General features: G+C 43.7%; 1 protein-coding gene across 3 annotated transcripts in view; it reads right to left on the bottom strand.

Moving 5' to 3' along the window:
- The window catches only part of ELK3 (ETS transcription factor ELK3), a 69,124-nt gene that overhangs the window by 37,376 nt on the left and 7,828 nt on the right, over positions 1–23,920 (bottom strand). For all 3 annotated transcript variants that reach the window (XM_067697610.1, XM_067697612.1, XM_067697611.1), the window contains exon 2: positions 1,508–1,716. In XM_067697610.1, coding sequence (XP_067553711.1) covers positions 1,508–1,714 — 207 coding nt within the window. In that variant the 5' untranslated portion in view covers positions 1,715–1,716. The remainder of the gene's footprint in view (positions 1–1,507; positions 1,717–23,920) is intronic.

The raw sequence follows: 23,920 nt of genomic DNA, 5'->3' as shown, positions 1-23,920 counted from the left end.
ATTTTCAACACCTGCCCAAGGGAGATCAGATGTAGTCTGAACAGCACAGCTTTGCCTGTCTTTTGGGGAGTCATCTTCAGCCCATGATCCCTCTTTGTGCTGAAGATACACAATCCTCAGCCCCAATGCCTGGGCCACGTGAAAAGGTGAAACCGAGTCACAGACACCAAATTCCTTTTCTGTGACACCCTGATTGAAAACAATAAAATTCCTTTTTTTTTTCGGTCAGTCTCAAAGCCATGCTCTTAGGCACCTTGCCAGCCAGCAAGATGACTGTTTTCCTTCAGAGGGCCCCAATTCCCATTGTGTAAACTTAGAACCTGGGGGAAAAAAATGCAAAGCAATAAACCATCTGCGAGGCTTTCAGACAGTGCAATTTGTGAGAAGTGCTTTCACATCTTGGTAAGACGCTGCATTAAGCCAGCATTAATTAATTGCTACATTAAAGAGAAGCACCTTTAACATTTCAATCATGCGCAGTTACGATCGTACAAAGGAACACTTTATAATTAATGATGCTCCCACTTCCTGCAATGTGCAATCCTCTGTCTTGAATTCCAAAGAGGTTGGCAGGAGGGAGGCACCAAACACAGATCAGGAACTAATATTTAAATCCGTTTTTAATTCACCTTGCAACAAGAAGAGTAAAACCAGAACAGATGCTTATACTTATTAGGACTCCAAATCTTTACGTCTATGAGGCTAAACATTCAGCAACAACAGATCAACACAGAAATGGTCAACAATGACAGGCCTGAAATGATTACCCCTAAAGAGCAATAATGTTGCCCTCCCAGGCACATCAACTGCTTTTCCAGAAACGCACTACTACTCTCCCCAACAGTCCTGGCTTTGGAAACGATGCTGTGTTATCATTAACAAAGCACTCTGACTTATCTCTGTGACTTAAAAACGAGAATGGTTTTTCTTTTAATTAAGGAAGTTTCCCACGAAGTCGCGATCCCCAGGTACCAGGCATTGTTCTAAGCGCTTAACGTGTGTTGGCTTGTTTAGTTCTTCTCGGCAATCCTGAACCCACGCTATTACGAGCCCCATTTTATACGTGAGGATAGCGGGTGCCCAAATGTTCAATAAACTGTCCCAGGTGCCATCCCCCCGACTCCTGCAAAGCCTGTTTGAGTGAATCACAAACCGGACAGACCTTCTAGATTGTCACATACATTCTGTCACTCAAGCAACTACCCACGAGGGAGGCCCCAGAACCTTCCCGCATCTAATTTCTGTTGTTATTAGCAAAATCCTGCAGCAACACAGAAGAAAGTGCAGAGGGAACAAAATTTGACCCACGATAACCCCTTAAGGGCTTCCAGAAAAAAAAAAAAAAATCCCTATGGCATAGTCCTTCTTATAAAACAACAGCAACACAACCCACATAAATTGCCTCTATTTGCCAATAGCGTTGCGGTACCCTACTTTCCACTTCCATGGATGGGTTGTGAAGGTGGCTCCCGCCCCGTGACAGCCTCCCGTAAGGGCAAGGGCTTACCTTGTCATAATAGTATCGCAGGGCTCTGCTCAGCTTGTCGTAGTTCATGTTTGTTTTGTTTTTCCGGAGTCCCCACAGCTTGGCCACTTCTTCTGCTTTGAGGAGCTTGAATTCACCATCGTTGGAGGTCCAGCAGATCAGGTGCTCATGTTTCTGGTCCAGCAGCAACTGCAACAGGAACTGCCACAGCGTGATTGCACTCTCCATACCTGAGGAGGGAGGGGCCGCGTCAGTGCAGGTGCCAGGTCTGGGGGGATCGGGGGCTCAGGGTGGGCACCTCAGCACCTTCCCCTGCCCCCCGTGAACCTAATCGAAAGCTGCTTTCATTTCCATCCCAACAGGCCACTCTGAATCAGGTGCCTTCTGGCTGCATTTCTGTAAAGAGCCACAATTCAGAAACACAGGGAAGCCCTGTGACCTTCGTATTCGCCACACACATCCCGGCAGGTATCGGGGTCGCGTTGAGAATAACGTGAAAAAATGATTAATGAACTGCCCATTCCTAGAATCAGTCCTCACACAAACTATCCCCCACGTGAATCCTTGTTAACGCCCGCGATGATTAACATGTTCCCGCCCATCCTATCAACTCCTTTGCTGCTCAGCCTCTAGGCCATTATTTGTGTGAAACGCTGGACCCCGTGATAAGTGCATTTACGTGGGGCCTGGGGTACTTCCATCAGTGTGACCGCACGGGGAGCTTCGTGAGGAAGGGACTTTGTTGGATTACTCTTTGTATTCCCAGCACTCTGAGAACCCAGCCCAATGCCCGAGTGCAGCGTGCGCCTGCCTGATACATGTTTATAGACCTGAGGAATGGGTCACTGCCACTTGAAGAGTCGTTCTCTTTCCCAGGCACTTGTCATGTGGCAGATAAAAGCCCCATCTGTCACAAGCACAGACATGGGAAAAGCATTTTTTTCTCCACTGTGAGAGGAAAGCCTATAAAATCTTATCTTTTTCCCTTGACTCTGGTGTGGACTTTGTAGGTGCTGTTCCTTCTGCCTAAAATGCTGTTCCCTAGCTTTGGAGCCTGGTGAACTCCTACTCATCCATCATGACCCAGTTTATACGGGACCTTCTTGAGGAAATTTTTCCCCACTCTCCCAGGCAGTTACCAACTTCAGACATCTGAGGACTTTCACGGCAATGGGTACTGATTCTAAAAATAACAACAACAACAACAGTAATAACAACCGTTTGTCTTATCAACATTCGTACATAAGGAAAGAAGAGGCAGTTGGGCTGGCCTCAAAAGCTTCACCGCAGATCGACTGTCATGACTGGACACGTGAAGTGCCCTGGGTTTTGATCTGGGAAAAATGGGGGTAAGATCCTAGTGCTGGGCTGAGGGAGCCAGGGATGACCAGAGGGTGGAAAATTGCCTTCTGGCACAGATGGAAGCTTCAAAGGCCAGTTGTGAGGTGGGGACAAAGCCAGAGAGAACTTGGATCATCCCCTATTAGCAAGGAGGAAACTCTGAAGCCCCACAAGGTAGCCAGGGGGTCGGGAACAAGGGAGCAGTGAAAAAGATGCACGCCTCTGGGAGACCCGGAAGCCAGAATAACAGCCTTAGGGAGTCTTATTTGTACCAATATTTTTGTCAACTCCACACCTCTCCTGCATTTCTCTTAAAGGGGCAGCTTTCAGACTGACAAACCATTTTTCTTCCTTTCCACATGGGGATGGATGTGAAAATACCTAGCCCTCCAATAAGTCTTCATTTCCTTATTTCCTTTCACATGTTTCGCCAAAAGAATACATTTTATTGTTTCCCCGAGCCATGTGGGTTTCTCAGTTAAAGGGAAGCAGATTAGGAATGTTCTTCAGACATCCACAGGGTACTTTATTTATGGCTCTTTAAAGGAGATATTCTCTACAGAAATCAATCTTCACCACAATGGCCACTCAGTCTGTAAGACAGTAAGTCATTTCACTGTTAGATCAAAACCGCCTTTGCATCTCATGAGTCTCATAAGCACAACGGCGGTGGCGCTGCATCCGCAGCAGCCTGCCAGCTCCAGCTCCTCATATGAGCTTCCTATTATTTGAGGACAAGCCGCAACTTTCTTCTCATATTGGCACTAAGAATTGTTAACAGTTGTCTCAAACTCTTCGGCGTGTTCTCGGCCAAACACTTCAGACAGTAAGCTTTCAAAGATCTTTAAAATGTTAAAGGGCAGAAGGCTGCCAGTGGGTTTAGAGGTCTGGACAGAAAGGCTTTCTGGGTCTGTGGCTCAGATGCCAGGTAGGATAGTGGTCGGCCACCTGCACCTCCCCCACCTTTAATTGACGCGAGCCATCCTGCTCCAGATGGGACAGGAGGACGACGTAAACACCTGCATCTGTTTTACACTTAGTGCTTCTACCAACCAGGACTCCTCAGAGCTTCTTGTGCTTCCTGGAATCCCTTTCCTTGGCGTTCCAAGCCCGTGTATCAGAGCCATGTGCCTTGGGCATAAATGATGAGGACCTGTATGGTAGACTGGATAAATGTTCTCCATTCTTCACCCCTTCTCCCTTTCAAGTGACCATGAAGCAGTGCCCCAGAGCGGGTGGAGCACTTTCTTCCCATCCCACTGAAATTTGGGCTTGGCCACGTGATTTGATTTAGCCAATAGAATGATGAGTAGAAATGACAATGTGCCAATTCTCAGCTGAGGTCTAAGAGGCTTCCCATGTTTTCACTTTTCCTCTTGTGCTCCTGTTACTGCCGTGAAGCTGCTGCCCAAAAATGAAAGGCGCGTGGAGCCAACCTGATCTCAACCCAAAGCCTGGAGCCAAGTCCCACAACACACAGTCTGAAGCAGCATCCCTGAGGTTAACCAATGAGGAAAATAAATACTGCTGTTTGCCAGTGACTCCCGGGGCTGTTTGTTATGCGGCACCATTGTAGCAAGAGTTGACAATTACAGTGCCCGACATCTTGGTCTAAAATACTCCTCTCTTTGCTGGAGTGCCATATCTTTACACTGTAAACTTACATTCACAAACATGAGGTGTGTCTAGACACAAGAAAGCATGCCATGTAGGGGGACTGCCCGATCACATCTTTACTCAGAGGGTTATGAGTGGGCCACAAAAATGACCATGGGTGCTACGGCCACAGCCTACGGCAAAGGCAGAAGGAGGAAAGAGGGAAAGAAAAGGGAGACATAAAAGAGTAGAAAGTGAAAAGGCAGAGGAGCAAATGGTGGGGATGTGGACCCCCTCATTAGGGCCCTCCCAGATTTCTGGAATAAATGAACTGGGCTGAGGGGAGGCACGAGCTGAGAACTAGCAATCACAGAGCTGCCCCGACAAACTCAGAGCTTTGGTGAGGCTGGGTGGGCTGAGGAACAAGCCCTCTGCCCCCTTACTCTCCCACACCAAGGTGTCAGAGCCAGGCTACGGCTGCGGATGGGAGGATCTGTCAGAGGGTGGATGTGAGTAACAGGGCTGACTGAGGCATGAAGCCACCTCTGCCTAAAGCACATCAAGCCGGTGCTGAGGGCCTCGTTCTCCTTTTCCAGCTCTTCGGCCACTCCTCCACCCTGGTGGGCCCACCAGTTTCAATGGGTGTGCAGTCACACCAATCTTTACTGTTAGAAATCCGGCCACACATTACTCAGAGATGAGTCTCAAAAATATTTCCCTGTGAGCGTACTGCATCTACAAACATCTGTCACCCCCTTCTACACTCGGCAGAAGTCATTCTGGGAGACAGTGGGCCCCCAGGGTGGCTCAGGATGCCCCCATCCTCTCTGGCCGGAGCCAGTGGTGTGATGGAAACGGGCAAGTGTACGTGGGGGAGTGGGGACACGGGGAGGGAGGGAAACAGGAGGGCAGAGGGGGGAATGGGTCACCAGCTGACGTCACTGCTGCAGTTCCTGCCATCACTGTTTCTTTGATTTTAGTTCCCACCTTAACTTATTTTAACTATGATTAAGTTTCATCATTTACACAGTTGTCGTCACATACAATCACGCTTCACGTTCTGTGACACATCTCTGCCAGCTACAAACTTTGCCCCCTCCCGGACGCTGGCAAAGAAAAAGAGTCTAACAGCGTGACTGGGGAATACAGTCTCCCCCGTAACCACCAACACATATTAGCAAATTCATCCAAATGAAGATTTCTCTCACCAGAAAGAAAAATTAAGAAAATTAATTTAATTAAAAAGAAAATTAATTTTTCTTTAATTAATTAATTTAATTTCTTTAATTAATTTTTAATTTAATTAAAAATTAATTAAATTCCTTGATGCCTAGAATCCTTAGTAAAGTCCTATATCTTAACATGTGGGTACAATCAAGTCCAAGTTATCGGGCTGCCATTATAAGGAATGTGTGTAATTCAGACAACATCCTGTGGCTCTTATTAAATAAAAAGTTCAAGAAAGTGTTGATACTTGAGATTTATGTTTGATATGTTATTATACAAACCGGGGTCTGCTTTAAGTTAAAATATTTCATCAGCCTAGCCTCACTGAGCCGATTTCCCACAAATCTCCACTTAATATACACAGAATACATAAAAGAAATGCTATTCATCAAAAAAATTTTCCCAAATCAAATTTTTGGCTACCTAGAAAATGCTGCTTTTTTTTTTCCCCAGACCTTACTTTGAATGGATGAAATTTTATCAGGTATTGTAAGGCCATTCCTTTTTTTTTTTTTAGAGTTGATAAAATTTAATTTTCAATATGAACACATGATCCTTTGAAATCTTAAAATCTCATGAAATGATACGATAGCTGCAGAACCATCAACTGATGATTTTTAAATTATTTTTCATTTCATAGAAAGCACATGATTCTATTTTTTTCCTTTTTCATTTTTTTGATTGATTGAGTCTTTAAATTCTATAGTGCTTGTAATGCCATTCTTAATGCAAAATCAAACTCTGCACGTTTACATTGAGGAGGATCCACTTCTAAAGCATCACTGCTCTCACAGGAAGGGGTGTCCTTCCGCATTAGATACTTTCTGCGCCCCGCTGCCTGCACCCTCTATCCCGCCGCCTGCTGTGGATGGTCTCTCTCTCACCACTTCTGTTGGAACTAACCCAAGACCGCAGTCACAGCAGCTGGCAAGACCTCATCCAGGCCTCTCCAGAGAACAAAGCTACCTGCTATTTGCCCCAACTGTTCCTTTTCTTTTGTAATTTATAGCCTAGATTTGCCGCTGTGGAGCACAGTTAGGTCATTTTAAACAGTTTGTCAAATCTGAATAATACACACACCTCTTTTTTTTTTTTTTTTTTTTTTTTTTTTTGCGGTATGCGGGCCTCTCACTGTTGTGGCCTCTCCCGTTGCGGAGCGCAGGCTCCGGACGCGCAGGCTCAGCGGCCATGGCTCACGGGCCCAGCCGCTCTGCGGCATGTGGGATCCTCCCGGACCGGGGCACGAACCCGCGTCCCCTGCATCGGCAGGCGGACTCTCAACCACTGCGCCACCAGGGAAGCCACACACACCTCCTTTTAAAGGAGCAAGAGGTATGTGTATTATGTTCCCATGTTGACAAATCATTTTCACTAATTTTTTTTATTATAGTCTCCCTTCAATATAAAGAAGAAAAATGGATATAAACACCTCAAGGTTTATAGTTCTTATACAGCCAGATAAAATTCACAAATAAAATAAGACTGCTCCCACCCTATTCAAATTAACAATCAATTTTGTATATGACACATGATGTTTTGTTGAAAGGCAACCAACAAGAAGGTTATGGCAATGTAAGTTATTTTGAGTAAGATGTGTTTATATGATTATACCCTACAAAGAGGAGAGAGACCCAATTCTCTCTTCACTTTTTTCAATTTTTTTGTGAGTGTCCATTTCATGCCAAGACACCCTCTGGGTATTTGGGACACATCAGAGAACAAAGGAGATGAAGACCTCTGTCCTCATGGAGCTTACATTCCAAAGGGAGAAGACAGGCTATAAACAACAAACATATGACTGTTAAAATACATAGTATGTTGGAAGAATAGTGTTATGGGGAAATGCAACCAGAGCAGGATAAGGGGGTGGGGAGCCTGGGGTGTATGAGCAGAAGGTCATGAAAGGCCTCACTGAGAAACTAAGAGTTGAGAAATAACTGTTAAAAAATAATTTTCAAAATGGGTGAAATCATGGCTCTCCTACAGATATAAAATGAAGACATGTTAAAGATTTTACTTCACTCATTAGTCAAGCAGGAACTTGGCAGATGTTCTAACGAGTTCAAAAAAGAATCTGAATAATAAAGGCATTTATAAATTAGGAATATTGAAATGAATGCACAAATAGGGGTGAGAGAGGAATCAACTGAACACTATAAGATAGAATAGAATTTGCATATCTATAGACAATAATTATTTTGCTATCAGTTATCTATAATTAACAGGATTATAAAATAGCTTCCATAAAACCAGAATCACATCATCCAAAGGGGTTTTTCTCTAGAGACTAGATAATGCAGTTTTTCATGGAAGCACAATTATTTTCTACAGCTTGCAGCAGGCGAGAGGGTGAACCACTTCTGTCTCCTTGGAAGGTTACATAATGGGTAAAGCAGATTCAGAGCCAGACTCTCTGGGTTCAAAAGCAAGTACCAGTCCTGTCTGCCTGTGGGACTTCGGCTAAGTTACTTAACCCTTCTGTGCCTCAATATCCCCATAAGGAAAATGGGGATGATGATAATAAAAGTATCTCCTTTACAGAGTGGTTACAAGGATTACATGAGTTACTAAGAATGCACTTGAACTACACCTGGTACATAATAAGTGTTATTCAAATATTTACTATTATTTTTTAAGCAACAGGGAAACCTCTGCATAGAACACGTTGTGAGGACACGTGGCCTTCACCTAGCTCAAAGGCATCGTCTAGCTACTGTATCCACCTTGGTTCCTTGTTCATTAGGCAGCGACTCCAATACAGGCACTGAAATCCAAGGGAGAATGTTCAGCTATTTGGTGACTATCCTTTATAAGGTGACCTGGAATACATTTATGTGAGGTTTTTTTTAAAGACTATCATCAAAAAATGAAAGCACATTACCAGATATACACTACTATATATAAAATAGATAAATAACAAAGACCTACTGTATAACACAGGGAACTATATTCAATATCTTGTAATATGTAAATTGATACAGCCACTATGGAGAACAGTATGGAGATTCCTTAAAAAACTACAAATAGAACTACCATACGACCCAGCAATCCCACTACTGGGCACATACCCCGAGAAAACCATAATTCAAAAAGTCATGTACCACAATGTTCACTGCAGCTCTATTTACAATAGCCAGGACATGGAAGCAACCTAAGTGTCCATCGACAGATGAATGGATAAAGAAGATGTGGCACATATATACAATGGAATGTTCCTCAGCCATAAAAAGAAATGAAACTGAGTTATTTGTAGTGAGGTGGATGGACCCAGAGTCTGTCATACAGAGTGAAGTAAGTCAGAAAGAGAAAAACAAATACCGTATGCTAACACATATGTATGGAATCTAAAAAAAAGGTTCTGAAGAACCTAGGGGCAGGAGAGGAATGAAGACGCAGACGTAGAGAATGGACTTGAGGACACGGGGAGGGGAAAGGGTAAGCTGGGATGAAGTGAGACAGTGGCATGGACATATATACACTACCAAATGTACAATAGATAGCTAGTGGGAAGCAGCCACATAGCACAGGGAGATCAGCTCAGTGCTTTGTGACCACCTAGAGGGGTGGGATAGGGAGGGTGGGAGGGAGACGCAAGAGGGAGGGGATATCGGGATGTATGTATATGTATAGCTGATTCACTTTGTTGTACAGCAGAAACACACCACTGTAAAGCAATTATACTCCAATAAAGATGTTAAAAAATATATCTTGTAATAACCTACAATGGGAAAGAATCTGAAAAAGAATAAATATATATATAACTGAATCACTTTGCTGTACACCTGAAACTAACACAACACTGTTAATCAACTATACTTCAATTTTTTAAAAAATGGAAGAACAGATTTAAAAAAAAATTCTGGCAGAAAACTCAGATCCCTGATTACATATTTGCTGCCTTCAGCTCAAGAAACACTGGTTTAAAATGCTTAGCCTGAGGCCTCCAAGTTGCTGTGACCCCAGCAAAGATGGCCCTTGAGTGCTCACACTTCCCTTGGAGCTAGTTCTGTCCCCATCTATCTTGTGCCCCTGGAGCGGGGAAGGGAGTCAAGTAGATGAGAACTGTTGGGTCAGAAAGAAGAAAGAGAAGTGTTCTAAAACGACAACCCAAGGGATAGCCATGACAACACTGCTTATGAAGACGGAGCCCACCTGGGTCCATTCCCTGGGCTGGTCGTGGTGGAGGTGGTCCAAGTGTACAGCTTGTCCACTGGCACAGAGCTGGAGGGACACTTAGGCAGACTCTGAGCGGTTACTTTCCACCCTCGTCTGTGTTTTCAACTCCTTGTTTTTAAAGAATGCAAATAGTATCATTGATTCATCCTTTAATTTCTGGATGGAGGTTCAAAGAAAAGGATGCTATAGACTGTATATACTGATTACTCTCATCATCGCTGGTGCACCTCTTGGCCCATATGAGAGCCATCAGGCCACGTGGCCCTATCACAGCCTTGGCATCTCCCTCGGGTCAAGGGTACCAGCCACCAATGCTCTGGGCACGCTAACTAGCTAAAGCCAGGCAGACTTCCACTGAGGGTGGTGGTGGGAAGCTGAACCCTCCACTCCTCAGGAGCAGAAACAGGGCCAACGCTCGTGAAACAGGGTGGGAACAGTAAAATGCAGTCACCATCCTCGTGCTAAGTCAGGTGCCTCAAACAATAAGTACAAAGTGCAGGACAGACAAGATCAAAAGGTCCTCCCAAATGGACATAATTTACACTCACACATTCATGTGAACACACTCATCTCAGGGGTCCTTACAGCACTTTACCATAGTCTGTCCTCCAATGTTATCATTCATTCATTAATCTGTCTGTTCCGATTATAAGAGCCTTCTCTTGGTTTTCTCTGTACATGTTGGGTATTATCTATTAAGCCTTTACCACATACCAAGCACTTTGCATTATCTCACTGAATTCCCACAACAGCCCTCTGAGTTAAATAAAATTACTGTTCCCTCCTTGCAGATGAGGAAATTGAGGCCCAACTGTGGAGGAGCACAGTCTACTCTCTGTGTGGCCAACATCAGTGCAAACTGTTGGTCACCAGTCCATGATAAGTTAAGTATAGGAACTGAGAGTAAATATTTAGAGACTTCACTGCCACTTGTCATTGTCACCACATCCAAATATGTGATCAGTAGGCTTGTCTGGTCAGCACAAACTATGGAATAGTCAGAAACATGAAGAAGGACAATGCTAAAATGTGTGACGTTCAAGGTTAGTTTTTCAACTGTAACCCCAAAGTGTATACAAATCTAGAATTCATGGGTTTCATTAAAAGATGATTTAACTGTAACTGTATTACGTTACAGGATAAACTGTCGGAACTGGCAACTAATGAAGGAATGAAGATGGAGTTTAAAATTCAGCAAACTTGCTGCATTTTAGATGAAAGTTAAAAAGCGAATATCCTGAGTTTGCCGAAATGGGTTTAAAAATCTCTTCTTTCTGTCTGGTCAACATACCTCTGTGAGACGGGCTTCTCTCAAGTGTAATTAAAACAACACACAGAAACAGTTTATATACCTTGTCTCCTGAAAATAGCACTGTTTATCCAACCTAGATTAATTAGGCAACCTAAACACTTTCCTACATGAAAAGCGAAGTATTCATAAATATGGTGTTCGTTTAAAGTGTGCTTATAGGCATTTAATACAGGGAATCTCTATTTCACTTATGACTTTTTCCTTTGGCTAAAATTACAGAACGACAAGTTATCAGTATGAATAGTGATCTTCTATATAACTGCCTTTATATGCATTTTCATTGAATATGTAGCTTTTATTTATTTATTTATATTTTTTGCGGTACGCGGGCCTCACTGTTGTGGCCTCTCCCGTTGCAGAGCACAGGCTCCGGACGCGCAGGCTCAGCGGCCATGGCTCACGGGCCCAGCCGCTCTGCGGCATGTGGGATCTTCCCGGACCGGGGCACGAACCCGTGTCCCCCCAGTCGGCAGGCTGCACCACCAGGGAAGCCCCGAATATGTAGCTTTTTGTAATTATTTCCCCAATTATGTTTATTCTTATTTATTGAAATATAATCTTACGTCTGCCTAATCTATAATAAAAACTAGGGGCTTGTATTTTGGTATCTTTGTTTTTAATTTTATTTTCCTAGTAATTTATTTTTATGGTATCCAAAATTATCAGTCCACAATGTACTGGAAATTTAAAACACCGGTCCTTCTCCACAGATGGTTTGAAAAGCACTGCTCTTGAATGTTGACTCCACGAGTCCCAAACTTTGTTTTGCTTGCTGACGCAGCCCTAACTCTTAGATCACTGCCGGGTCATAGTAGGTGCTCAAGAAACATCTGTCGAATAAATGAATGAATAAAACTGAGGTTAGTATAGGCCACAGCCCATGCCCTTAGCCACTCTGTTATACCGCCTCCTACCAAGGGTATAGAGGTCACATCAGGATCAGGATTAGGGTCAGACTAGCTAGAGAAGGCTTTCTAGAAGAGTCAGCTTGAGCACAGCCTTAAACAAAAGGTGAGGAAAATTTGAAAAGGGTGAGAGTATTTGATCAAACCCTCTCCTTCAAAAGCTGAAAGCTAGAGTTACGGAATGCTGCTGTCCAGAGAGCAAGCCCAGAATTTCTCCCCTTTCCTTGCTAACATTTAGCTTCTGTTGGGTCCTAAAAACCAGGTTCTGGTACAGATTTACAATTCACTGAGTTGTGTCCTCAGGAGTGAGTCTTGGGTAGGACAGCATTTGAGGTTCTGCAGGCCAGAAGGCAAGAGAAGAATATTCTCCCACCTTAAAAAAGAAAAGGGTGAGAGGACAGAGGCAGATGTTCCCCGCAGTGGGCAGGGCAGGGGTGGGGGGCAGCAATGGCAAAGGCGAAAGCAAGGCTCAGTGTAGGGGCCTGGATGAAACGGCTCTGCGATCTACCCAGAGACAACCTCCAGCTTGTGCCCGAAAAATAAAGGCCACCCTAGATGCACAGAGAACAAACTAGTAGCTACCAGGAGGGAGGGGGAAGCGGGGAAGGACAAGATACGGGTACAAACTACTGTGCATAATAAATAAGCGTGGGGCAGAGACAAGATGGCAAAGTAGAAGGATGTGAGCACACCCCCCTCACGAAAACACCAAAATCACAACTAACTGCTGAACAACCATCGACAGAATAAATAAGCTACAAGGAACAGCACAGGGAATATAGCCAATGTTTTATAATAACTATAAATGGGGTTTATAATATAATAGCCAATGTTTTATAATAACTATAAATGGGGTTTAATCTATAAAATTTGGAATCACTCTGTTGTACACTGGAAACTAATATTGTAAATCAACTCTACCTCAATTAAAACAACAACGACGACTAAGTCCAGAGGTTACTGTGCTCCTTCAAAATCCACCAAGCCTCCAGCAACGGCCAGGCTGCCAGGAGAGTTAGCCCTGCCCCATGACCGCCAGCATCACCACCTTGTCACCCTGCAGCCAGGAGGGCTCCCAGTGGAGCTGATGGTAGATCCTAATGCCCCAGGGACCACCACCTTGCACAAGTCTAGGGGCCCCAGGGATTTTGTATTTATAACTTGGTGGGGGCCTGTACAAAGAGGATTTCCCCAAATTGTTTAAGCTTCAGCCCCACCCCCCGACACCTAGACCTGCCCCGGCCCCTTCTCGGGCCGCCTCCTCCCTCATAGAAGTTGCTTTCCTCTCCTTGGAGGCAGGCATTCTATCTGCCACAAGGTGGCGCCAGACATCATAACGTGAGACGGGACTGCACAGAGCATGTACGCAAAGCGTGAGGTTTTTGCTTCCATTCTTAGAAGCTGAAAAGCCCACTTATTTGCTCTTCTTTATATCCGTGGCAACCTAACACTTCTCTTTGCATGTTTCTGGTTTCATTTTTTAAGTTACACTGAGGTGGGGCCTGAGGGGGGTCAGATTATCTTTATAAATCCTACATATTGTGGGAACTAGAGAAACTAGCCAACTTAAAAACACCAATTAGTCAGAAACGAGAGAGCCCAAGGAAAGGAGAAAAACTCCTGTGTAAGAAATAAACAAAGTAGGTGCTCCAAGTTCATGTCTTTTTACTTGTTAAAAACTGCACGGTTACAGAAGTGAATATGGATTTGAACACTTAGTACTGAAAATTCTCTGAAGTCCAATTCCTCTGTCCAGAGCAACATCTATTGAGAGTTTCTGTATTGTTATGTTATCAGCGTCCAAGAGAAACGTCAGGAACCATCGCACTCCCGATGCAGGGGGCCCAGGTTCGATCCCTGGTCAGGGAACTAGATGCCCCATGCCTCAACGAAGATGCCGCGTGCCGCAACTAAGACCTGAAGCAGCCAAATAAATAAATAAAGATTTTTTTAAAAACAAACACCTGTACTTAAGGCAAGGAATTGGAAAACAACAATTTGTACTATTGGTGGTCTGCGATAACTCAGCACAGAATAATTTTAGGGCACCAAGTCAGTAAGGATTAATATTTGGTAACTAAGCAGCACAAACCGAAGTCTTTTTTGTTATTTTTGAGAAGGTGAAACTAAGATTATTAACATTTTCAGAAGACATCTTAATTATTGTCAAACACTGCATGTAAAAAAAAATGCTAATCGGTGAGGCCAAGTTCATGTCCCTCAAAGCTCTCTTATCTATTAAAAAATGTTTATATTCTCATTCATTCTGTGAATATCTACAGATTGTCCATGCTTTGAAGAGCAGAGTGAACAGGAAAAGAGGGAAAGCAGCCATCGCTCAGCCTACTTTTTTACCCTTTAGAGTTCACAATGTTTTTCAAATCCGGTTATTCAAATAACTCCTCTATCTGAGGACAGAGAAAGATTTTTCCGGGGAAATCACTGATAGCCACTGTAATAACAACATCTGCCCTTTACTGTGTGATCCACCCCTCCTTCCTTCTGAAACTCTGTTGTCTGTGGGTAAATGAGAAGCAGTTCAACTGGTTTGCTGGAGACTTTTACATGGGTGAATTTCCTTTGGAAAAGTAACTGGATGGCCACATTAACGCCAGCTGGGAAAGTGCATTCCAGCCATTCTACTTCCTCCCACATCTGTATATGCAGGCCATTTCCCCCCACCCCATGATTGCACATCCAGCCCTATCTTATCCCACATTTTCAGGCTAGGCCCACATGCAGATGGGAAAGGGCCTCTTCTCACTCTAGGCTGCCTCACATGGATACCCCTTGGGTCCCTAACTTGGCAATATCCCAAAACTTCCTAATGTTCCTGGTACTGAGTTTGCGCTTCCTGGGCCAGAAGAAGAGGTGGTGATCGGTCCACGGGGTTAAAAAAAATAATAAATGGTTGTCCCAGAAGCACCCACCTATTTCTCTGCACCTGAAAGAAACACGTCGATTTGAAAGAGATAGTGTATGGGAGCAGCTGGGCACAGTGCCCTGTACATTGTGAGCCTTCAACAAGGCTTAGATGCTGCCCGCATCTGTGCCTTCTATGAAGCTTTCAACAAGGTTCCCACAGATGGAGCTATTTCTTGTTAGCCATCATTCCATCAGCGTCACCCAGCAATTCCAACACAGCACCTGGCAAACCACAGGCATTCAATAAAAAAGTGTGCCGTGAATCTCAAGTTCTTGGGATCTCGATTTCTTGTAACATCTGACTTCAGAGACTTCTATCACATGCTAAAGAGCCCAGACACAGTAGAATTTTATTCTTCTCTTTTTTTCCTTGGGAGAAAGATGGACTTGTCCACTTCTCCATCATCTCTCCACATGGCTTACAATCAGGTAGCCACACAAATAGTGTACGACCTGTAGTCCTCCACATATGTACACATCTCCATTTAATCTCTTCCTTGAAAGCATCAGACATAATTTTATTAAGCAGTTAAAGGAACACAAGCCTGCTAGATCAAAGCGGCCAACTGGTCACCCAGCTTTCCCAAAGTGGGGCTGTAGTTCATTACAGCCAGTCAGTTACTCACATCCACCTCCCCTGTATGTCAACATGCCCGGGAAACAGACTCAGAAGCCCTGGGCACTGCAAGGAAAATCTTACCAGGTATTAAAAAAGCAGATGTCTTGAAAGATGATTAGGACTGTAAAAAATCAGAGGTTCCTACAACCTGAGACAGACCCCAGGTGCCCCCATGGAGTCTCACAGAGAAGTACAAGCTCTGCTGACAATGGTTTTTCTTTAAACAGATGGGCTGCTCCTTCCCAGACATTTTTGGACTAAACCCGAACCTTCACTTTCTTTGCAATTGTTTTTGTTGTCTGTGTTGTTTGTGAGGATCTTAATTCTGGCTTGAAGCACGTCCCCTTTCAGCTCTCATACTTGGTAACATTTGGCTTCCTCTTCTGCAGGTTGTAGGCAGGAAACTGGAAAATGGGCCACAGGAAACCTGGCCTCCTACATCTGTCCCACTTTGTAATTGCAGCTCTGGTTTCATTTTGCCTTGTGTGTCAGCTCTGTTTTAACCCTCAACACGACGGCCAAACTCTGCTTTCTGTAAGAACACTGCTACTCTTATTGCCCAAGGAAACTCACTGAGACTTTTTTTCTTCCCCAGAGTAATTAACCATATGAATTCAACGTGGAAAAAAATACTGAACGAATTCTCCTAACAGTAGTCATTTGGATCAAAAGAGTATGGAGGGCTTCCCTGGTGGCGCAGTGCTTGAGAGTCCGCCTGCCGATGCAGGGGACACGGGTTCGTGCCCTGGTCCGGGAAGATCCCACATGCCGCGGAGTGGCTGCGCCCACGAGCCATGGCCGCTGAGCCTGCGCGTCCGGAGCCTGTGCTCCGCAACGGGAGAGGCCACAGCAGTGAGAGGCCCGCGTATCTCAAAAAAAAAAAAAAGAGTATGGAGCTAGAAAGCTGATACATTCAATGAGATAAAACTACTAATAAGTCCCCAGTGAAAATTCAAGACTGCTTCATAATACTGCACACAGAAGTTATATCAGTATGATTATTAGTGGTCCAAGGCTGCCAGACAAATTTTGACTTTTGAGGCTTTGATAAATAACATATGAAAATAAAATATAATCATTCTTCATTATAATCTCTCTCATTATGATGCTATTTCAAATTATGTTTCTTAACCATATCACCAACTATTAGGTTCAACCATATGAAATTTTTTTTATGGGTCAAAAACAGTCAAATACCAGCAGTCTCATACGGTCAACCTAAAGCATATAATTACACCCAGAGAACACACACACACACACACACACACACACACACACACACACACACACACACACACACACACACACACACACACACTCATCCCCAGGGCAGTATCTTCTTCCTGTGTTTGGTCCATGGACCCTTTCTGAGACTAACATTCTCTAGTAGAGAAAAAAAGATATATTTAAATCCTAAAGGTAATTTATAAATCTCAAAGAGTTCCATTCTAAAGGAAATGTTAGCTATATCGTCCCCCACCAGTCAATACTGAGTGTCCATGGAATTCTCAAGAATAGGGCTCCTACCAAAAAATATCCCTTACTTACTTAAATAGGAGCTTTTCTTTTTTAACGCTAACATTTGATGAGCATTTACTATGTACCAGGCATTGTGTTGAGCACTTGATACACGTTATCTGAATTTGATACTGCATGACTTAACAAGGTAGAATAAGACGCTCTGGCCACGGGAGTATTTTGGGAAAACAGAGACTTGTATACAGGGCACGTGGCTCCAAAGTCCAGCTTCTTAATCACCACACGTAGTTTCCCCAGCAGAGGCTTCATTTCTTATATGCGCATCTCACTGCTACTAAGAGAAAAGTCCCATTTTAACACAGAGGGCGATACAACATTCCTATGAGAAATCAAATCAGGAAGTTTTCTTGTTCATCTCTGGCTTGCCTCATCTGTGACTCCAGTTGTTCCAACTGGTTCTGTTTTTAAGAAAAGTTGAACCCATCCCACCTTTACTTTTTTTAAAAACCCGGTTCCCCTTTAAAAAGATCTGCTATTGGTTTAAATACATAGCTGTGTCATCCAATGCTAAATAATCGAGGTTGCCTCTTGATGAAGACAGGAGGTGAGGAGCTGTGCCTTCTGTAACCTAGCTCCTTCTCAACAGGAAAGACTCATCCTCTTGTTCGGTGTGTGCACACTGTATGGTGGAACAAGAGGAAGAAAGTGGAAAATGAAAGGTAGGTGATGTCGCCGGCCCCGGAGTGGGGCCCCAAACCTGCGTGCATTTCACGTGACAATGACACGCACCATGAGAAACACTGCACTGCGGACGGGGACAGGATGGGGATCCCACTGAAACAACAAGACTGATGGGACTTGGTAAGCACCCAGCAGGGGCTAAAAACTTTTCCTTTAGAGACAAACACCTCTGGGGAAGCCCTCTTTCAGGTTCTAAGAAAGCCATATTTGGGATTTCATGGCATCCCATGACACGCACATAAAATTTAAAAAGGTGTTTTGCATTCAGTAAAACTTACTTAAGATCTTGCTAACTGTTCTTGAATTTGAGCTTCAATTTAATGAGCTCCCTAATTTCCAGTGGGTATTTCCCCACACACACTAACCTCTGATTCTTATATTTCATAGGCCTTTGAATGGAAAATTTTTTACCTAAATTTTTGTACTGTTAATGTTAATAAAATTCGATCCTGTGTGCAAGGGGAAACATTGGAAGTCAGAACATATAAATTCTCATCGTAGCCATGACCTTAAAGAGTTGCATGGGGCTTCCCTGGTGGCGCAGTAGTTGAGAGTCCGCCTGCCGATGCAGGGGACACGGGTTCGTGACCCGGTCGGGGAAGATCCCACATGCCGCGGAGCGGCTGGGCCCGTGAGCCATGGCCGCTGAGCCTGCGCATCCAGAGCCCGCAACGGGAGAGGCCACAACAGTGAGAGGCCCACGTACCACGGGGGGCGGGGGGGGGGGGGGGGGGGGAAGAGTTGCATGACCTCAGGCAGGGATGTTAACTTCTGTTTCAACTTCTTAAGCAAGGCCAACCCTATCCCCCCTCCATACGTGAAGGTCAGCAAACTAAAAGACTTTTTACAATTAAGAGTATTTCAAAAGTAAAAATCTAAGATATCCTTTTGATCAATACATCGCGTAAGGGATCTTCAAAATAAAAATGGAATAATGCCTCCAGCTTCAAACAAAGCCTTCACAGAGAGATTTTTTAACTCTGTGGTTGCCTTCACATCAGAAAATGTTTATTTGCTCACTTTGTTTAGTTTTACAAAAATCGAAAAGAAAGGAAATCTTCCATGCCACTTCTACTAGAATGAAACCATAACCTTTCAGATAAACTTGAAACCTTTTCTGTGCTAAATAATAAGCTGGAGAAGGCCACAAGTATATACCCAGTGCGGTAAGAACACGTCTGCATGACACAAAATGATGGTAGTTTTTCCACATCCAGAAACTGAAGCATTTCCTGCCAGAGCATCCTCCAAGCTCTTCTATTGTGTGGAAACTGTAAAATCTTTCTAAATCAGGACTTCCTCCTATTATGCTTTGGAGGCGTCTTTCTGGGAAGGGTAGATCCAAGGCAAAAGGTAGGAATTCCTGCAGCACCACCCAGTGGAAACATTAGAAAAAAAAAAAGCAAGATAAAACACGTTTAATAAAAGAAAATTCATGTCCTAAGCTCTGCTAATTAAAAATCTGGACAGTGCGCTTTTTCCTTCAATGGCAACCAGCAATAGGTTTTGCTTCACAATAGTGCCCTTTTTCCTCGGTGCCGTTCCTTAAACGCCAACCACACAAATGATCGTCAACATCACATCTGCCTTGTCTCGCTCACATGTGTGCACACACACTGGGCCAGGGAGGAAGGAGTTCCGGGTGGGGTCAGGTGTGGCCCGAGACACCATCCCTTCCTCTCAGAAGGATGCCCCAGGGACCGTGGGGACCGGGAAATCTGCACAGCTGTGCTCAGCGTCCCAGTCCAGCTGCAGCGTCGGTCATTTCCTGGCAGAAAGGTAAGATCTGCGCATCTTTCCCTTTCCCTGGTCTGAATACACCTGGTCTGAGCCACCTCCAACACCTGCAGGCACTTCTACCTACCTCCCTCAGTCCCCCCAGAGGGAAAGGCTCAGAGCCTTTCCTCCCCCTGTGGCCCTTATCTCTGGTCCCCCCCCCGCAGCTCTCTCCATGGTGACCATCGCTTCTGCTCCCCTGTCCGACCAAAGCCTCCCACAGGTCGTTTCAGTCTCTGTCTACTTCACTTATGCCCTCATCAGAACACGTCTCTTCACCAGCGGCTGCGTCTCACACACGCACGACACATCAGGCTACTGATCTTGGGAACGGGATCGGAGCAATAGGAAACCCCGACCATCTCCCTCCAGCTTTCCTTCCCAGAGAGCCCTGGCAGCAGCCAGGAGAGGGAGAGAGCTGTCGTCGTCTTCCCGGAGAAACTGAGAACTCTCTCGTCTTCTCTACAGAATTTAAAATAATAAAGTATCATTTCTTCAATCACGTCTGGATGCTTAAGTCACTAAAGAAAATGGTCCCTAACATCAGCACTCCTGGGAAAGCTATCTTTCCCTCTTCCTGGAATAAGTCCACCGAAACCATTTTACATGTCTTTTAAAAATAGAAAATGATACTAGTTAGTGGATCTTGATATTGTTTAGAAATATATGACCTGTGTTAAAACGTTACAATAGAGCATATTTGAACTGGTAGTTTGCAAATGGCTAATAGTATTATAAACCTTTTTTCCCCCTTTTCTGAAGTGTAACAGTTCACAAAATGTGCTGGTTTCTGGAAATGTCAAGATTTGGAAAATACTGACATTAGCTAGTCTTCGGGCCCCACTATATATAGTACTGTTGCAAAAATGTTACGAGTTACTGATATTTGTGTGACACCTTCTTTAGGGATTTTGGAGAAGCACTAAGGCTGCCTTCCAGGGGTGGTTACCTAAGCAAAGAACTGCACTCTTCCAGATCCTGTGGTCACTTTAGCATCACCGCTTTTCTTCGGTGCTCTTCTCGGCAAAACTCTTGCATGGTTTACAAAATGCAAATGCTAGGCCTCCACATTTATACATAAATCTGGTATGATAATATATTCACGTTGGAAGGGATCTATAAAAAACAGTGACTCTGCAGCCTTCAAAATATCATCACCTGCTCATGTGGTGGACATCTGTGGGGGATTTTAGCTGCATCTAAAGTCATGAAGGTAGACTCTCCCTTCTGTAGCTTTACTGTCTCCATATACATATCTCTCTCCCACATTTTTGTACAGGCATCAAGTTTAGCTACATATAACAAGTACGGTGCCAAAATGCAGTTTCTTCTAAATTTAAATAACTGCTAATAAAGTTCTTTTTAACGTGAAGCAAAACTACAATGGGGTTAAGTTAAAACAGCAAGCAAGAGGCATCTTGTTTTTCACAGAACGTCCATTTAAAATCTAGCCTGACTTGTAGACAAACTACAGTAAGTGGAACACATTTAAAATATCTTGCTGTTTCTGTTGAGCACAATTGTTTGTAAAAAAAAAAAAAAACTGTTGCAAAAATAGACAGTGAGTGATTTCAAAACTAAACAATCTCCTCCAATACATTACACTTAAAACTTGTTGATTAACCCCCAGACTGCAATGGATACGTGAACAAAATAACATTGAAACTGTCATCAAGTGGAAGACCGAGAGTTCATCCTTTCGTGTCAGGTTGATGTTGTGCACGCACATTTCCTTCAAGAAGTCAACAAATGCATCCCACAGAGAAGAATGGCTGTTGGTGGCATCAGCGTCCAGCATCAGATATGTACCTAAAGCCCCCTCCCAGCCCTTAATTCCCATTCGGGAATCTGCCCTCCACTAAGTTGGCTTCAGCCCTTTTTTTAAATGTCACATACAACTTGTTCCTCTGCTTACTCTTCCAGTAATTGTTCCACGTGAAAATATTAACTGTACAAAACAAATGCCAGCTTCCGCTTTAGATGATCTTTCCCCTTTGCTCAAGAAAATCACCCTTTCTGTATTTTAATCATCCGGTACATGTACGATCTTCTACATCAAGGTTTCAAAGTTTCTACTTTCCTAAAGACAAATTGGTAGGTCTTAATATTTAGGTTCCAAAAAAAACACAAAACAAAAACAAAGGATGTGGCAAAGCCTAGAGGAAGATGCCGTTCTTGTGGTTCAGCTCTGATTTAAATCAAAGCAGGGCAATGCTCTTGAGAGCGAGACACGGAGCTTTTGAGAGCCCAAGTACTCTTGGGTCATTTTGTTTGATTCAAGACATCTTTTAACATCATATACTTTGGTGATCAAAGTAATTCACTTTAAGAAGTTGTTGGGGACTTCCCTGGTGGTCCAGTGGTTAAGACTCCACGCTCCCAGTGTAGCGGGGCACGGGTTCAATCCCTGGTCGGGGAACTAAGATCCCACATGCTGCACGGTGTGGTCAAAAAATAAATAAATAAAAAACAGTAAAACAGGAGAAGAGATCATTTTTTTAGAAAGTACATTGAAAAACTGTTAACTCTCTTCAGAAGTACTCAATGTCATAAACGCAGAATTGAGAATTAGGGCTAAAGAGCCTAAAGAAGTGAACGAAGCAAAGTTAGGAATGCTGAGCGGCTGGCTGAGCGATGCTTCTGGTTTTGCTTCGACTATCAGAGGTGAAGTGGGCCCATCAGCAGGCATTCCTCCGTCCTCTATAGGCTCAGCACAGATGTGACAGCACCTCTCTCTCTGCCTGGGGTTTAATCAGTTCCAACCCTGTCTCAGAATGTCACTTGGAGAATGTGGAGATGTTTGTTCTAAAATGTTTTTAAAAAGAAAAACACAAAACAAAAAAAAAACCCAGCCATGCTCTACTACCCAACACCCTCTGGTCTAAATGGTCAGTAACTGGAGCTTGAAAAACAGGCAGGAACATTAGCGAAAATAACTTCCCCACAACACTCATGAATTCTAGATTCCAGAGGATTTCAAAACGCAAGACCATACAAGAAGATGAAGGAGCCGCCTCCACATAGTCTTCAAATACTACTAAACGGTTTGGTCCCTTCCTGTATGTTCTGTATGGGGTTTGCTGAAATGATGAGGCATCTGAGCTTTCTCCTCTCCTGAAAACTGTAACAAAAATCCAAGTTCTGTCTTGAGTTCTCACAATGAAATAATGATTCTTTGGGATGGAGAGCTTTAGCAAACATTCCTTTATGCTCTAATCCTCTGTACAGAAGTGGGGCTTGAATCCTACATGAGAGGACTGACTCTACAGAGAAGGAACAAAAACTGAGATCACATACTGTCCCATTCTCTCAGACTCATGCATTCCTCTTGTAGCTACATCTGTGGAGGCACACCCAAATACACAGACACACACACTCCTCGTCTGCCAATGCTTATCTCCAACAACCAATGGCTTATATTTTAGCCTCTAAATGCAAACCTTCCAAACTCCAGTAAGGGGATGGGGGGAAGTTACATTTCCAGTTCACTGAGTATTAACCAGAGATGTATTCTTCTTAACTACTAGTGCTAGGAAATTGTTCTCACATCTACAGCCCTTCCCCTTGCCTAATAGAGCTAACAGAGCATTCTGATCATTCTGGGCCCCAGGATCACCATTCTGAAAATGATGAGAACTTACAGGTGGAGACAATGCAGGAATCCCTGCAGTTAATTCCTACGGACAGACCCTACAGTTACCCAGGAGCACATCCTGGAATAAATTCTAGGGCTTATTCTGTTGTGGTGGTGGTGGTTGTCTTAATCTCTCTTCTGACAATTAAGTGCAGGGAGGAAAAAAATCTGCTTAATTACACATTATGGTTAATCAAGGTTTGACTATCAACAAACCACTCCTTGGCAAAACCCAGCTGAAATTAACAGCAGATCTAGCCCTCGACCAAAAACAATTTAGGTATTTAATCATTCATCCTTTCATCATCACACAGGCAGTGTCATTATTTTAAAACTCGATCAGAAATGTCATTTATTAATTATAAAAGGTTATGGACAAAAGCTACACACACAGGTTTTAGTATAAGTGAGGAAGCAGTTTTAACAGTGAATATTATCATGGAACTCAGTCCAAGGGATCTATGAAAATGTGGTCAACTGAAGTCTTGATAAAGGACTACGATCCTTGCTGTAGAACGATTAATTTTAACATGGAAAGAACTGTACATTGAGGTTCTTTCAGGCTGTACTATCCTATAAATTACCCAACTGCTAACCAACCATTCTGAGCATAACACTGATATCAACAATAGGGCTAAAGTTTGTCCTCTCAGATGTTAACACACCTGATCCCTGTACATTCACTTTTCCTACAAATCTGGAC

The sequence above is a fragment of the Pseudorca crassidens genome, chromosome 11, assembly GCF_039906515.1.
Source record: "Pseudorca crassidens isolate mPseCra1 chromosome 11, mPseCra1.hap1, whole genome shotgun sequence".
Taxonomy (NCBI): Eukaryota; Metazoa; Chordata; class Mammalia; order Artiodactyla; family Delphinidae; genus Pseudorca; species Pseudorca crassidens.
This window is presented reverse-complemented; position numbering and strand designations above follow the sequence as displayed.